Source organism: Pollicipes pollicipes, unplaced genomic scaffold (assembly GCF_011947565.3).
Source record: "Pollicipes pollicipes isolate AB1234 unplaced genomic scaffold, Ppol_2.1 Scaffold_7261;HRSCAF=8764_pilon_pilon_pilon, whole genome shotgun sequence".
In the NCBI taxonomy this organism is placed as follows: Eukaryota; Metazoa; Arthropoda; class Thecostraca; order Pollicipedomorpha; family Pollicipedidae; genus Pollicipes; species Pollicipes pollicipes.
Window position 1 is genome coordinate 2579484 of NW_023597054.1, and position 16974 is coordinate 2596457.

General features: G+C 52.2%; 2 protein-coding genes and 1 pseudogene across 3 annotated transcripts in view; 1 reads left to right on the forward strand and 2 right to left on the reverse strand.

Annotated features, from left to right (window-relative positions):
* Positions 1 to 1927, reverse strand: part of LOC119112465 (alpha-1,3/1,6-mannosyltransferase ALG2-like) — a 6354-nt gene extending 4427 nt beyond the window's left edge. Inside the window, exons 1-2 of the mRNA XM_037236666.1 lie at positions 1866 to 1927; positions 16 to 638 (exon numbers count right to left, since the gene is read on the reverse strand). Of these exons, the coding sequence (XP_037092561.1) occupies positions 16 to 625 (610 nt within the window). The 5' untranslated portion in view covers positions 626 to 638; positions 1866 to 1927. The remainder of the gene's footprint in view (positions 1 to 15; positions 639 to 1865) is intronic.
* Positions 1928 to 2056: 129 nt separating this feature from the next.
* LOC119112471 (twinfilin-1-like) lies at positions 2057 to 10663 on the forward strand (annotated as a pseudogene).
* A 2164-nt stretch (positions 10664 to 12827) lies between these two features.
* On the reverse strand, positions 12828 to 15087 carry LOC119113053 (transmembrane protein 230-like). Of its 2 annotated transcripts, none has more exons than XM_037237379.1 (4): positions 15012 to 15087; positions 13724 to 13819; positions 13320 to 13442; positions 12828 to 13050 (listed from the first exon to the last, which is right to left on the reverse strand). In XM_037237379.1, exons 2-4 carry the CDS (start codon positions 13817 to 13819, stop codon positions 12913 to 12915), a joined length of 357 nt encoding a protein of 118 aa, XP_037093274.1. In that variant the 5' UTR covers positions 15012 to 15087; the 3' UTR covers positions 12828 to 12912. The 2 variants fall into 2 exon arrangements, with proteins under 2 accessions (XP_037093274.1, XP_037093273.1); XM_037237378.1 differs by lacking the exon at positions 15012 to 15087 and adding an exon at positions 14284 to 14489.
* Between the last annotated feature and the right edge of the window lie 1887 nt (positions 15088 to 16974).

Here is a 16974-nt window from a genome sequence, read left to right on the forward strand (position 1 = left end):
GCGGCGGCGGCGCGCCGAGCACCTCAGCCAGCGAGAGGTCCGACGGCGCGTCGAACGCGGCCAGGTCCAGCGACGGGTACAGCACGTCCGGCCGGCGGTGGCGCAGGCGCGGGAACGTCTCGGCGAACACCTGGCCGGTGAAGCGGCTGTTGACCAGGACGCGGTGAGCGGCGCCTGTCGAGCGCTCTTCCAGCCAGTCGAGCGGCGCGCGGTACAGCCGCTTAAGCGGCGAACGCCGCTGCGTCAGCAGCTGGTCCGGGAAGTGGCAGTAGAAGAGCACGCGCAGGCCAGCCCAGCGCAGCAGCGGCACACACGCCGACACCTGGTCGCAGAAGACAAGGTCGGGCGGCGGCCCGGGCGCCAGCAGCAGGCACAGCGCCGCGTACACCATGCGCAGGTAGACGCAGAAGGCGCGCAGACGGCCGCACACGCTGCCAGGCAGCCAGCCGCCGCACACGCGCACCGGCAGCCTGTCCAGTGTCTCGGGGAAGCAGTGGCGCCGGTCGTGGTGCGCCGTGACGTAGGAGACGTGGTGGCCGCGGCGCTGCAGCGCCAGGCCGGCGTCCACTACCAGACGCTCGGCGCCGCCGATGCCCAGATCCGGGTGCAGGAACACCACCCGCATCGCAGCTGCCTGCCTGCGGACGACAGCAGCCATCAGTGTGCTCCAGAGCGAGGTCTGGGTGGTCGAGGCCTGCATTAACCACACAACTTTGATACTTGCACATGCTGGGTGCATGCTGCAGTACATAAGACTGCTGAGGCATGCACAGCTTGAAATGTTAATCCTCATTCTGCCAAGCCTCCTTTCACAACTTGGATAGTGGGATGTGACCACCTGTTATTTCCATACTAAGAACTATTGGGCCTTTGAAAAAAGAACAACAGGAATGAACTGGGCCCAATGAGATCTTGCTGATATGGGTAAGTGCCTAGGCCAGTATTTTGTATTACATGTTTTATTTCATCCCTCTGAACCAATAATTGAAACCTCTGCCATTTCCAAAGACAATCCTTCAAACATCAAATGTTTTCAGTTTGCATGCTTGCATTTGCCAAACTATCCCACAGTGACATGAAACTTACACAGACATGTTACTTAATTTTGAGCACACTGATGCCTAATTTTGTACCTTTCAAGCATACACTTTAATGCAGAACATGGCCTTTTTGCCTTTTCTATACTGTGATGCCTGCCAACTTGCAGGTTATTCAGGAAGTAGCACACCATCAAACTAGACACCCATTCTGCAACACATGCAAGGGACTCACCAGATGGCAACTGGCCATACACCACATGCAGCCCTGGGAGCTAGCACAAGGGCATGCAGCCTGCGGCAACAAGATCGTCCACGACCACATGCACCAAGCAACCACTATGCGAGCCACCACCACATGTGACACCAACAGTACATGCACAATCACAAAGGCATGCACATGCAACACATCACAATATATAACTCTTGATTATTTTGGAGCATCACATTTATCGCATAAATGATGCTGCCAACAGCTCACCAAGTGATTTTCAAGCAGACTAGTATGGTCAAAATAGAATAGGCAGGTACTTAAAAAATATACAGAAGTTTTGCACATCCCTGGGTACAAATTAGACAGCAATTTTTATGACTTGGGACTGGAACATTCAGCAACCCCTAGCATCCGCGATCTGAATGGCAGTAATGGCACTTGTATTGTACGTTCAAGGATCATATCTATTTTATTGAGTGGGGGCCGCGTGAACAGGAAAGGCCAGTAAATGCCTGAAGCTGAATGGATCACAACATTCCTACATGGACCAGGAATAGCACGACATTAAGGGAGGAGCAGGGCAAGAACTTAAATGATCGTTTGTTTAAACAGACCCTGCTTGCTCGATTGATGGCCGGGCAGCTTCTTGCCTGCTCGCTGGGCCACGCACTTGACGAACTCAGCGCAATGACAGAATTTGGGAACACGAAATGGATATGGAAGCTCCTGTGCGCCGGCCAAGCGGTGACGTTTCCAGCGCATTAGGCGTGAGGCCCGTAACACGCCTGTAACAAGGCGATACAACAATAATAGCATATGCATTGCTTCAAACGTTGGAGCGGTTCGGCAGTGGTGGTACTTCGTGAAACCTGAACACATAGGCAAGTGGAAAACAACGCGAGGAGTGCAATTTATGCCCCAGGTGTTGTTGGCATGCTGTTTTAACCTTCATGCTTCCGATGTGGTTTGCGAGATCCAGCGTCCAGGGGTGATTGACGAGCTGGCGATCAGTCTGGGCGGGGATGGGCTGCCCTGGAGGCTTAAATTAACCATGGCTATCACGGTCACTCAATTTTGTTTGCTGTAAAGATCCTTTGTTCAGAGTATTGACAGTGTTTCCTGGTTTAATGGTCCTCTGTGTGACATGTATTTTTGTAGGTGTTAACTGAAGTAAAGTAAAGTCTTCTAAAATGAGGTATTTCACTGGAATGTAGCCAGTCTAATCCTTCATGAAATGCCAGCATGAAACATGAACTTAGTGCCATTGTCTTTTCTATAACCTTCATCTGTCCTTTTTCATTGTGACATTGCTGCTATTAAGTTGTGTCTGCTAGGCTCTGCTACTTTTATGTGGTTTTTGCTATACCAGCAGTCATGGTGTATTCTACATATTGACATACATGTGCAGTTACAGATCCAGACAACTATAAGGCCTATGATGAGAGACAGGCAATGCCATATAGCCTGAGCAGAGGAGTGTCTTAAAGCCCTAATGACATTACATGATGATATGGTGTATGGAGTTTGATTTTTTTGGCATATGATAGTTCAGTATTCAAAGGATTTCAAACTCCCATTCTCCAACTGTTGCTATGTGTGTTCTCAAAAAATGCCAGTGAATAAAATGCAACATATGATTAAGTGTAGGGTCTGTTTTTGGACATAGTTATGAGGAAACCATGAAAATATGATCAACAGTTGAATGCTGGTCACCCTAAAGGTCCAGGAATATTTTTGGCAAGTTAAGGCACCAGTCCTTGCTCCTGAACTCCCATGTCCCTTTAAGCTAATCTACACTAACCCAACATGCATAACCTGACTGCCACTGGCCCAGCCCAATTAATCTCAGATCAGCTCAGGGCAATCCAACACAGTATAGTTGATCTCAGTTCAGCTCAGGCCGATCCAACCTGGTCCATTCCATCAGGAAGCAGTAAATACCATACTACTTAATAGGGGCTTTGGATGTCTTGCCAAAACTGTGCTGGATGTGCCTTTTCAGTTCAATGACTACAAAATAACAAACTAAAGAACTGGACTGCAATAAAAGATATCCTTACAGCAGTTGCCAACATTATGTGACTTTAATATTTTTGCTGGGTCCACAGGTAACAGAAGAATCAATGGTGAATGCCCATTCAAACTTGCATAATATATTAAACTTATGTTGCATGACAAGATTTTCAATTGCTAGATTTCTGGGGTCATAGCCCATGCTAAGTAGTGTGTGCTGCCTAAGCCCAGACCTATCCAATAATAATACATTTCCTGGTCATCAGTAAAGTTTTGTGAAAAGGGCTAAATGTGCTGCAATATTTGGTGCCTTGTCCTGCCCTCTGAATTCTCCTGACTTCTAGCTCAGCTGCTGCCACTGACTGATGGCCATCTCAGTCTGATTGACAAATGATGAGTACACTCAGTATGTTGAGTATATATGTAACTGTACTCAGATCTACCCTGCTCATAAGGATTGGCACAGTGGCTTTTAAGGAATATATAACTGACCTGCTTCTTCTGGACATATGGAGCCATGTAGCAGGGGAGGGGTGTATAGAGAGTTGGAGATATACAGCAATACACAGAAGGGGATTTGCTGCCCTCTGACATCATCTGAACTCCAGTGTGGCTGAAGTCACCAGTTAAAGGCTGTCACAGTCAAGGGCAACTAGCAAGCAGCCAGAAGGCCTGAAATTGAAGAGAAAGCACATAAATATCAGGAGGCAGGCACTCTAACCACCTGGGCTATTACAATGGAGCCACTGGAATGACTAATGGGGGTGAAGTGAGTGATAATTGAAACTACAGTAATGATGACAATGTTTAATTTTAATATATGGTTTCCAAAACCTATGATTAATGACTACCAGCCTAGGCTCCTGATTAGCATTTTAGGATTCCATGTTCAGAGACAGTAGCTCGGCAGGGTATAGAAGTATTGACATCAAGGGCTATTGTTATGGACTGATGTTCTTTGGTGTAGTCTGGACACATGACAATTCAGAACTAAGGCAACATTGTCAACGGGGGTCGTTTTCTCATGCATGCAGTTGTCTTGCTGCATGATAGATTGTTCTTAAAGGACACCACTGTGTGCTGCAGTGCTGTCTGGCTCCACCATCAAGCCAAACCAATATTTGTCGTACAAAAGTGTTCCGCAAGCATTCAAGGATAACACCTCGGCTGGGTGGCAAAGTGTGACGTGGGACCTGGCTATTCTCTGCAGCAGAACTCGATGAAAAGATTATTAAGCTGTGTAAATTTGATGCTAGAAACCAACCATTGATAATTTTTAGAACCATGCCATGGAGCGGGGGAAGAGGAGGAGAACAAGGAAGGAGGGAGGTGTGTGATTGCCTCAATATGGTTTCAGGTTGGTGGCTGCTGCTGACTGCCAACAGAGAATGATGATGTAAGGAAATCCTCCTCATGACCACTTTCTTCATTCTTTACAGAGGAAAGATGTCCCACCAAACAGGGATTGTAGCCAACCAGGAGTTGATGACATTTTTTGGCAGCTGCAGAAATGGAAGTGTCAGGGCCATCAAAATATCCATTGAAGATGGTAAGCAAAAGAAACATGGATGCATTAAATGTTCATGGATCAGGTGATTCCTGTAAGTGGATGAACATTGGATGACTTCTTGCACAACTCTCCTACACCACCAAGTAATCACATCAACCATGTACAACTTGTGTGCTGAGTTTTGTGTAAAGACCACACTCATCACTATCATTTTCACAGCCACTGGCATCTTGATGCTGAGAAGCATAAAGCTACTTTGGAAAGCAGTCTCATCTCAGACACAAGGATAATGTCTGAGACACATTGCTCCAGTTGTGCAAAAAAAGTGAGCTGCTGTTTGCATTTTCATGTGTGTATGATGAAGTGCTGTAACTCCATCATTGTTCTTGCAGAGCAGTTAAGCTCCCACACCCATGTGCCTGCTGAGTCTACCTGGGAAACTGACTGGGACAGCACAGTTCCAGATCTCACAGATGACAAGCAGCCGACATACATCCTGTATAGGTCTGTTTATCCAATGGCTAGACCTGCGAAGTGTTTCGTAGATAACAGGAGTTGCCGGCCAAACAACACTATCCATGAAATGTTCAATTCAAATGCATATTGTAAACAAGTCAGCACAGGGGCATGCTTTCACAACATGAGTGGGGGGGGGGGGGGGGGGAGAGACAGCAAAAAATATAAAACCCTGCCCTCAAAATATGCCCAAAAATGGCTTTTTCCTGATTGCTCCATTGGCCATTTTCTTCCTGAAATGCAGGGAAAGCTTAAATAGATAAAGATAAAGATAAAGATAAAGATAAAGAAGAGCATAAATATAGCCTCCACCCCACTTTGAACCCTGACTGAAAAGTAAATGACACCCCTGAATCATCATTTCAAGTGGTGTTTGTGTTGCATAAATAGCTTGACACATTGAACATTGGCATGGCAGGTTGAGTGTTGCTATGATGCATGGGCATAGCCTGAAACTTGTGGGATGGGTAGTGTTACCCATGTTTGCTAGTTGTTAAACCAGCACCTCCCAGCTTTTTGAAACTGGATATATGGAGCTGTCATTGTCAGAATTTGTAACTCATGGTACTGCAAAATGAGAAGCTCAAGTCCGTTCATTGCCATTTCTATTCAACCTTGTTAACCATGCATCTTGTCATGGCGACAATATTGCCCGTTACAGGGCTGTGATGGTGGGCTGTGATGTTACAGCACTCACTGATGTGCAAAAGCATTAACATATGGTTGTAGCTGAAGTGACTTCAAGTGTACATAGCACATGCCCACATAAAGGTAACATAAATGGCACTGTTGCAGGCTAGACTCCAAGAATTCAATGGGCTTTGAGTGGCTGCTGATCACATGGTCACCGGATGACTCGCCAGTCAGGCAGAAGATGCTGTATGCCTCTACAAAGGCCACACTCAAGAAGGAATTTGGTGGGGCCCAGATCAAGGATGAAGTCTTTGGCACAACAAGGTGATTTTTGCCTTTAGTTGTTAACACGCGCTCGCGGCGTCAGTTTTAGCCTCCCTCGAAGGTTTTTGCCTTAAGTTGTTAACACTCGCTCGCGGCGTCAGTTTAGCCTCCCTCGAAGGTTTTTGCCTTTAATTGTTAACACGCGCTCGCGGCGTCAGTTTAGCCTCCCTCGAAGATTTTTGCCTTTAGTTGTTAACACGTGCTCGCGGCGTCAGTTTAGCCTCCCTCGAAGGTTTTTGCCTTTAGTTAACACGCGCTCGCGGCGTCAGTTTAGCCTCCCTCGAAGGTTTTTGCCTTTAGTTGTTAACACGCGCTCGCGGCGTTAGTTTAGCCTCCCTCGGAGGGTTTTCCGGCGTGATTTCCGAACAGCGCGGCGCGGTCGCGCCATATTCCTGAAGATAATTGAATAATGGATCGTTTGATATCCAAAATTCACATGTACCTTGTAAGGTAGCTGACCTGTGGCAGGCCAAGGTCCGGCCATGAATGCAGTGAAGACGATTTCTAGGGAATTCTTCAAGCTGATGCAACAACAGAGTGTTAGATGAAGCCATACATCTGTGAGATAGTTTCTTAGGGAACACACAAATTGCATGAACAAGTTCCATTGACATAGGATCAGGTATGAAGTTCAGACCAAGGGTCAAAACCAACCTGTTTTGTTACTCTAGGGCGTGCTGTGCGGAATGGTTTCTGACTTAGTTTCTGGTACTCATTTCAAATGTGATTGATAACAGGAACCATATCATACATCTTCCATAGACTTCTTAAATCTCAGGATAGGTCACTGACCTAAAATGACTCAGGTAAACCTTTTTGTTTTTGTGAACATAGGCTTCAAACTTTGATGCTTCTGCTCAAATGCAAGACTCAAAGAAGCCTTGTAGGATTCTGATTGCCATGACCTCTGACAGGTCAAAAAGATCCCTGACCTTAAATAAGCACCAATAATCTTTTGCTTAAAACAGGTGTCTAGGTTCTGGGACACTTCTGGGTTCTGGGGCACTTTGGACGCCAATCTGAAGTTTGGCCTCGCTATTGTGACACGCTGTTGTAACACGGTGTTGTGACACGCTGTTGTAACACGGTGTTGTGACACGCTGTTGTGACACGGTGTTGTGACACGGTGCTGTCAGGAGGACGTGACGCTGACCGGCTACCGGCGCCATCTGCGTGCCCAGAAGGCGCCCGCCCCTCGCTCCATGGCCGAGGAGGAGAGGGATGAGATCAAGAGGGCAGAGGTGAGGTTCGAAACTGAACGCCGGCAGCCTGGAAGGAGCGCCCTAGTTAGGATAGCGAGTCCACAGGTGTTCTGATGCTGTCCTGTCATTTGCAACAGGTTTTCCCGCCCATGAATGGGCGCAGGAATGACTCAATGTTACGTTCAAACGTCCAGATGCTTCGAAAATCAGTATGGCTAAAGGAGGGGCTGAGGTGCTGCGGGTCTGCCTGGCCGTGTACCCTGCGCGCCTGGCCGCCAGAAGGCGTATACTGAGACGGCGGGATGTCGCTCCGTTCTTTGTCTCGTTGCTCCGTTCTCCGCCCCTTGCCGTGTACCCTGCGCGCCTGGCTGCCAGAAGGCGTACACTAAGACGGCGGGATGTCGCTCCGTTCTTTGTCTCGTTGCTCCGTTCTCCGCCCGTGCACCGTGTCCACATACGGTGCCGCCTTGCGGACAGGTGGGGGTGGACGTGTCGGTGGACAACCAAGCAGCAGACGATGGGCAGCGTGTCCTTCCCGATCAGCCGCGAGGCGCTGGAACGAGGTGGCCGGTCTGTCCCAGGGCAGGGTGAACTACGTACAGCTGAGCATAGGTCAGTTCCGGGGCGCCGGGTCACGGGCGCTCCCTTCGACATGAGCCTGGCTCCCATTATGGTGGTGCAGCCTAGTGCCAGCACCTAACTTCAGCAAGTCTTTTGTGCTGAGATATCATCCTTTTGTTGAACTGACCAAACATTCGCCAAAAAACGACGATGAATTGAATTCTGTAGCAGAATACACATGAAGGACCCCATTTCCAATTCGCAGTGTCCTTGCAACATCACAGTACAACTCCCATCAATATTGGATGCGTGTCGCTTCCGGCGGACGCCTCCGGCTGAAACGAGCGCGGCCAAGTGGCCCGTTGGGACAGCGCACTGTGCAGATTTTGCCCACCGGATGTACCGCTGTGTAGCAGGCAGTCTGTCCCCGGCCATCTGACCGCCCCCCCCCCCCCCCTGCCCCGGAATGAAGGAAACGCGCTCTGGTGGTGGGCGGGGCGTGTTGTGGAGCGCGGCCCACTCCGTATGACGCCGTCCGTCGTCTTCGGCGCCGGCCAGCGACCTGTGACCGGGCTGACGACCCCTCGTGTGAGCCGCCTGGTGACCTGTGACCGGGCTGACGACCCCTCGTGTGAGCCGCCTGGTGACCTGTGACCGGGCTGACGACCCCTCGTGTGAGCCGCCTGGTGACCTGTGACCGGGCTGACGACCCCCCCCCCGTGTGAGCCGCCTGGCTGTCAGCCCCTGTCGAGAGCGGTTCACCGCAGTCCCGACAGGGCCGGGCGCGTGTGACCGGGCTCCGGCGCGCTTGCCGCAGACTTGGACAAGGAGACCATTAACCTGGCGGCGGCCGACCACCACGCCGGCGGCGGCGCTCGCACGGCACGTGCCCACCGACCACGCGCGCTATCACCTGTACGTGTTCAGCCACCAGGTACGAGGGTGACCAGTTCCACAGTCTCGGTGAGTGGGTGCTGGCCACTGTGCGGGACCGGCGTCGTCATGGAGTTGCCAGGTTTGAACACAGAACTCGCCGGCGATACGAGCCGGCCGCATAGGGTCCGAGGCCATACATGCTATCCTATTTGCACAACGGTGCAGGCTGCGGCGGTGCAGATCATTCCGAGTTGCCGCCTATGCTGATCGATTCGTCTCAGCTTAAAGAGCAAGGTATGCCTTGTTAAATCTGATGTCGAGACATCTGAGTGGAAATTTATACTTTTAAAGCGATGTTGTGAAAGTAAATCTTGCTCACTGAAAAAATGTCATTTAGTTTTAGTGGCAGAGACGCGACATCTCCTGCTTTTTCGTGTTCGTCTCGTGGTCTTTACGTTGCGATGCTTTTGAAATCTTAAGCTTGCGTATGGGCACTATGGGGCTTTGGTACCCGCGTTGTAGTCGGACATAAAGCCACCATGTGATGTGACGTTTGGACAAAAGTGCTGGGGTTTGCCGCATTCTTCATTGAAATTTTCTGAAAAAGCCGTCATTCGTGATTTTTCCCTCAAGTTGACAAGCACAAAGCTAGAAATATGTTTGGTAGGCTCAACCTGCTGCCCGCGAGTGCTGCGCTTGAACTGCGCGGAATTTTAGAGGACGCGGGGCGCCGGTGCCTGACGCAGTGTGTATTGGACTGGCGCCTGTAAGGCCCGCTATATGCCAAAGGAAGACCACACACAGCTCTGTCGTGGGCGCCGAGCAGCCACTCCGTACGCGAGGGGGGGTGGGGGAGGAATGCCGACTGTGTGCTGGACGGACGGCGGTGGTCGGCCTGAGGCGGACGGCGGCGGTCGGCCTGAGGCGGACGGGCGGCGGTCGGCCTGAGGCGGACGGCCGCGGTCGGCCTGAGGCGGACGGCGGCGGTCGGCCTGAGGCGGGACGGCCGCGGGTCGGCCTGAGGCGGACGGCCGCGGTCGGCCTGAGACGGACGCGTGCCGACCTGTGGTGCCGCCCCGCCAGTGTTCATCTACTCCATGCCCGGCTACAACTGCTCCATCCGGGAGCGCATGCTGTACTCCAGCTGCAAGTCCTCAGTCATCGACGTCATAGAGAACCAGTGCCAGCTGAGCATCACCAAAAAGGTGGGCGGGATCGGTCCACCTGGATGTTGCCATGGTCTCCCTGTAAGTGACCAGAGCTGTGAACCGGCCGCCGTGATGTCATGTGCCTGTCCTGTGTTCGGCTGGTGGGCGCTGTCTTCGGCTTACGCGCCCTGTCCAGGCTGGTCAGTGTGAGGTAGACACGGCTGACCAGTCCGGATCGGTAGGCTCCCGGACTGTGTCCCCCCACGCAGCGGGGTAACAGCCACGCCAGCGCCTCCTGAAATAGACAGTGGCGTGTTTATTGGCCGCATTGGGACGACCCGCCGCCGGCGCACCTGCTGGCCGTATGCCTATAGTCTGGCGTCTGCGACTGGACCCTTCCGTTTGATCGGCAGATCGAGGTGGATGACCCCAGCGAGCTGACCGAGCAGTTCCTGATGGACGAGATCCACCCCAAAAAGATGCTGCATCGGCCCAAGTTCGCCAAGCCCAAGGGCCCGGCCAGCCGCGGCGCCAAGCGGCTGACCAAGCCCGGTCCGGCCGACTCGTAGCCGCCTGACGGCCAGGCCCGTCAGCGTCAGGTGCGTGCCGTCCGGCGGGCGCCGGGTGAGGCCGCCTCCGCCGACGGCGGCCGCAGCGCATGTTTTTGTATTTGTACGGCGGCGGGCGCCGGAGGCTGCGCGCGCTCGCATTATGTCGGTCCGCTTCAAGCGTGACTTCCATGTACGGTCGATGCGTGCGACCGCACGCCGCTGGGCGCCGCGCGTGACGCAGCGTCACCAGCAGCACGGAGGCCCGCGTGGCCGGTGGCGCGCTGACAGGTCGCGGCCACGCTTCTAGACGAATTCAAACTGTGATTTTTCATAAACTGTGACCGGTAGGCCCTATTGTAGAACACGGTAGGCCCTATCGTGGAACACGTTAGGTTCTATTGTAGAACACGTGGATCCTAGATGTGGGGTCATCTGAGGCTTTTCTCGACGATCGACCATGCATTTTCATGCACCGTTCCCGTAAGGACTTGGCTCGGGTTGGAGGGGCTCGGCGAATACGACAAAATGTCAGGAAAATTACCACAAGCCCGGCAAGCGGTGGTAACACGACTGTGGCGTGGCAGCCGTTTTTTGCGCCTGGTGATGTATTTTAGAGAGTAGGAACTGTATCATGTGTTAAGCTTAACCGAAAGGGAAGAGGCGGTGGTGGCGATAAAATGGCCTCAAAATTGTAATCCTTATTCGTTTGCAGTCAGAGAAACCGTGTGGCGACAAAGTATATGCCGAATACATGTGTTTATATTGTTCTAATTCGGTGAAATGAGGAAGTTTGGCCCCCTTACAGCATATATTAATCCGCTTTGTGGATGTATATTACCCACTGTATGTGCACCAAAGATTACCGCCAGGAAATGAAACGGTGTTATGTACAAGAAAGACCGTGTAGCGCCCGTGTCCCCGAAAATTGATGCTTCATCCCTTGTCTGTTGGAGACTTAATATCGTGTGTTGTGCTAACGGGACTGTTCCAGGTTCATGATCGCTTCAGGTCACGGACACCCCTTATAAGATGACGTCAGACACGTCCGCCTCTCAAACTGCGTTCTTGGTCAGCTTGTTGTCTGATCCAATGCAAGACCGCTCATTCATTGTCAGGTCGTTTCGCCCAGATGCGACAGCGCACGTCCTTCACATCACGTGTGGAGGAGCTTGCGGACAATGGCAACGTGCAGTGTGATCACATATAGCTCCCAGTAATAACCATGAATCACGATTTTGAAAACACCAATGTTTTTGTTAACAGAATGGCTGTGGCCAAACTTGATCATGTGCATAATTGGGCGGTGCTAGTGCCGTGTCCAACCGTTGCAAGCCTGCGATCAAACCGCTACCTTACATACTGCCAGTGTAAAACCCAATACACATTGTACGTTTCGCCGGCGTCTCGGACCACGTTCCACTGATTTGGGCAGCTCCGTTTGCCAGTCAGTGAAATATGCAAACGGAGAAAGGGAAGAATGAACATGCAGTACTGTGTGGCCCTCGTCGAATGACAATACAAACGGTCTAGGAGGCACAATACGCATATTCATTACAGACAAGCACACTAAACAAAATAAGCACCGAGCATAACGTCGATAAAAAGGCCGTTAACTGCCGACCGCAAGCTCAGCAGCTGATGGCGCCATCACCAGGGCCACGAGAGACGGGCCTCGACGGGTAAGGCGGTGCGGGCGGCGTGAGTACCACACTGGACAGGAGCGCCGCCCGCCGATAACCGCTCTGCCCCGCTTCCGTCACTGGCCCGCGCCCACCTCACAACACGTGCCTGAGCGCACCTCACAACACGTGCCTGAGCGCACTTCACAACACGTGCCTGAGCGCACCTCACAACATGTGCCTGAGCGCGCACACTTCAGCACATCGTCCATGCCCGTCTGATGGAACAGAAACACAGAGACCATCATACCGTAGCCGGTTGTCAACAGCCTCAGCAGCCCCAGCAGCCTCAGCAGCAGCCTCGTGCACAAAACGGTACCTACAGAATGATTGGATGTCACTGGTGAGCTGCATTGCAGCTATATGCAGCCAGCGGTGACGTGCCCTCCGGCAGCCGGTCACCGGCCAGCGGTGGAGTGTCCTCCGGCAGCCGGTCACCGGCCAGCGGTGGCGTGCCCTCCGGCAGCCGGCCACCAGCCAGCGGTGGCGTGTCTTGCGGCAGCCGGCCACCGGCCAGCGGTGGCGTGCCCTCCGGCAGCCGGTCACCGGCCAGCGGTGGCGTGTCTTCCGGCAGCCGGCCACCGGCCAGCGGTGGCGTGCCCTCCGGCAGCCGGCCACCGGCCAGCGGAGCCGGCTACACCGGACGGCTCAGTCGAAGCTGGGAATGTCCTCGAATGAGTAGCCGTCGTAGCCGATGTAGGCCAGGTATGCCATACGCACGTGATAGGCGCCCGGCACGAACATGATGAGGCCCAGCACGATCAGGGGCCAGGTGCGGTCGGCGTACTGCGGAAACATATGGCGTCACTGTACCTGGGTGGCCCGCACACGTACGGAACACCGGCTGCGACAACCCCACAGGCCGCTAATATAAAAACACGCGGTGTTCGGCGCACATATGGACAGCGCTAACAGTTAACTGATCATCAGGGCGGGGGAAGCGGCGACCAACCGCAGCTGCGTGTCCGCGAACGGATGTTCACGGTCAGTGAGCCGTGAACAGCCCGTCCGCCGACGTCACGGACGGGGTTGAGTCCCGACCCCCGCCCGCTTACCCGCTCGTCGAAAAAGCCGGATACAAGCAAGCTGCCCATGACGAGCAGTGTGGTGCCGCCGGCGAACAAGAATGACGCCAGGAAGATGCTTTTCCACGGGATCGGCTTCCGCACTGTCTGAAACTACGCCGGCCAGCGTCCGTGAGACGGACGACCCACAGCTCGAACGGCCAGCGGGACACGGCTCGAACGGCCAGCGGAGCACGACCGGTGGGCCTCCATGCCGAACAGTGGCTGAACGACCTCGACATAGCTGAGCCATAACTACCCATAGCAGACAGCACAGTGTTCTCACGCCGTTCCCGATGTGGTTCCATTTCTTATAGCCGCAACGAGTCTTTTCGGGACAAAGTGTACCGTAAACCAGACCGCTGGGCCAGCGGACCATAACTCGCTGTTCCAACCTGCTCATCGCAGAACTGGCCGTCGCCGACGGCCGTCAGCCGGTGGTACTGGGCCGCGTGTTCAGGCGCTGGACCACTGGCATTCCGACGGCGCATCTGAAATGGACCAGCGTAAGGCAACCAGCTGTCTGCAGAGGGGCTCAACCACAATGACCTCATGGAAATGATTGTCATAAACACACACAGTATTGTTTGCTAGTAGCACAGTTCTTATGTGCATCATCACTTTTCTACTGGGTCATTGTCAGGGGAAAGGACTGCCAATTAATGACTGTACTGCATAACTCCATGCTAGTGCTGGTGAAAAGGTCCTCATGTCAGTTATGGTTGGCACTGGCACTGAAGAAAAACAGAAGGGAGTCTCCTTAGACTCCTTAAAGACTCATTAGGACTCTGAAGAATGTCATTTGCCCATCAGATCAGTTCACAGCTTGGGCATGAACTACCTAGTGCATGGAATTGTGGGTAGTCCATGGTTCAAGGTACTCAAGTTATCCTGACTGAAAAAGGTCACTGATAAAGAACAGAAACCTATTTGTGAAAACACAATATCCACTTACCATTCACCAGAAAGTTACTGGATTAATAGCATAGTTCATATCTCACCATAGCTATGCTCCTAAGCTGGACACACATGGACAGAAGGCAAAATGTCACTCATTTTGTGTGGCTGTACTATAGAATTGATACTGGTTCCACCTTCAAATAAGAATCAAAACTGATCCTCCATAGATTTGTTAGCTGTCAAGCAAAGCAATTTAGCATTTTCATGTGGATCACTTCTGATTCCTGGAAAGTGTACTTTTTTCATGTTTTATCACCTGGCAAAAGTTTCAAAAAACACTGATTACATGACAGTTATGAAAGAGAGCAGGGGCACAATTCCAATTAATAAATTTGGGTGCCTGGACAGTGACAGATGACAAGCTGGCCATAAAATACATCAGGAAATATGTCTCCCTAAGTTTTGCCCACTTTCTTCACAAGTTTAGAGGTCTGGAGTTGTTGGAGCTTAAGTGAGGGGCGGAGGCTGGTAACATCAGGTACCAATGTATACCGTAACCTCTCTCAGCATTTGCTGATGCTAACCACTGCCCTATGCCAAGTGCAGCGTAACTGAATATCACGTGGGCTATCACTTAACATCGGGCTCAGCCGGCCAATGCTTGTTTGCGGTCGCAATGTTGGGAATTTCGTGGTATTTGCAGTACTTTACTTGCAAAGGTCATGGCTATTTATGAAACGCCAACTTCATACAGTTACGCTTCTATGCACGCCCAACACTTACAGTGGAATGAAGTTTGATGTATCTTACACCGTACTCCAATCCCACCGCCACCCCACCTTAATCATTGATCGCAACGAAACGTTAGGAGCAAGGCGAAGAACAGGCATGAAGTGCATGCGATTTCGAAGGCACTTTCAACACTACCATTATTTGTCGCTGTTGCGGCGACTTTATGGATATGGCAGCTTCTATTGCCCGCGACACCAGAGGAAAATGGTGGGCCAAAACTGCTACGAGGAAAGGGCTTCATTGAGCGACAATGAGCATCCATTTCACGCCGTGGTCATTTCGTACCGTGGTCGCATGGGTGTAGGAACAGGGAGGGGGAGCAGGTGGCCATGCCCCCACTTTTCAAGGTGGGGGGGGGAGTGTTAACTGGCTGGCCCACTTTTCAGATTAAAGCTGTCTTTGACTTACTTTTGCACTACATCAGGGGCGGATCCGGAGGGGAAGGGGACACGGGGTCATGGCCCCCTTTGGGCCCCAAATGAGCCCATTGGTTCCGAGGGGGCCATCGCTGGCGGAACAGGTGCAGTTTTTTAAACACAAAACACAACAAAATTGGGTATTTCTGCACTTCCATGCGACCAAGAACAAATCTAAGCGAAAGTAAAGGCCGTATGAGAAGAAGGAAAATAGCTATTCACTGATTGGTAAAAGTTGTAAATTGGAAATCTTAAGCTTCATTACACTGTCTAGAGGCCCATGCCCTTTCCGGGAGACCCATATGCCCCCTTGTAGGATCATTTCAATCGTAAAGGAGCATTCCACATTGCCGTTCATTTCTTTGCATTTGCTCGGAGGGCACTGCGCTGTTGTTGGAGCCCTTCCTATGAACGTGCCGGGGCACTCTTGTCAATCGCGGGCCCTTCCACGGATTCTTTCCACTCGCCAGAAGGGCTCCGTGAGGTATAGCCGGGTCCCATATCTTAACCTGCCGGGGTATTCTCGGTTGCTCAGGGGTCCTTTTCGTGGATCTCGGTCAACCTGCCGACACACCTGCGATATGCTCATAGGCCCTCTACATTGGTCTAGGGCATTTCCCATTCTCTGTCACTGGCCTAGGGCCCTACACTCCTGTCGGGGGGCCATCTGATGGCCTGCTTGGGCACACCCAGTCGTTCGGGAACCCTCCACACTGGATCTTGGGGACTTCTTTTCTGAATCGGGCGGCCCTATGCTCTTGTGGCGGGCCCTACTTGTTAACCTGCTCGGACACACTCGATTATTCGGGGGCCCTCCACATTTTGTCTTGGGCACTTCCGATCTGAATGGAGGGCCCCACGCAGTTGTCGGAGACTCCATCTGTTCGCCGCTGCAGCCGCACTGGATTGTTCGGGGCCCTTTTATTGGGTTTTGGTGTTTGAGTTTGGGGCCCTACTCTCCCGTCTGGGCCACTTGATAATCTGCTCGGGTATACGCTGTCTTTAGGGAGCCCCCCACACTGGGTTTTGGCTACTTCCTATTTCAATGGAGGGCCCTACGCTCTTGTCGGGCCCGTTCTGATAAGCTGTTCGGGCACATTCCATCATTCTGGGTCCATTTGTACGAGGTCTTCGGTGCTTCCCATTCTAATGGAGGGCCTTACGCCCTTGTTAGAAAGCACTATATGTTAACCTGCTCGGGCGCACTCGATCGTTCCGAGCCCTTCACAATGCGCCGTGAGTATGTCTTATTTGAATGGATGGTCTTATGTTCTTGGCGGGCCGGATCTATGCGGATGCTCGGACCGGTGGTGGACGCAGGAGGTGGGGCGTGGCGAGGAGGCACGAGACCATCTCCCATGGACCAGGCCGAGGGTGCCTAAAGGCTCCAAAGGGGCCCATAACCGGCCGTGCGGACGCAGTCCTCTTACAAAAAAAACACACACACAACAAAATTGGATGCCTTTGGGCCGATAGACGACCAATAACCATCGTTAGCAAAAGCAAAGAGTTCATAAGTAAACGAAATTCATTCTTCG

Excerpts from the sequence above, each read along its gene's own strand:
- LOC119113053 (XM_037237378.1), bottom strand. Across the intron at positions 13,443-13,723 it reads GCCAGTTCTGCGATGAGCAG|TTTCAGACAGTGCGGAAGCC; the intron begins GTTGGAACAGCG and ends TGGCCGGCGTAG. Across the intron at positions 13,051-13,319 it reads CCGGCTTTTTCGACGAGCGG|TACGCCGACCGCACCTGGCC; the intron begins GTAAGCGGGCGG and ends ATGTTTCCGCAG.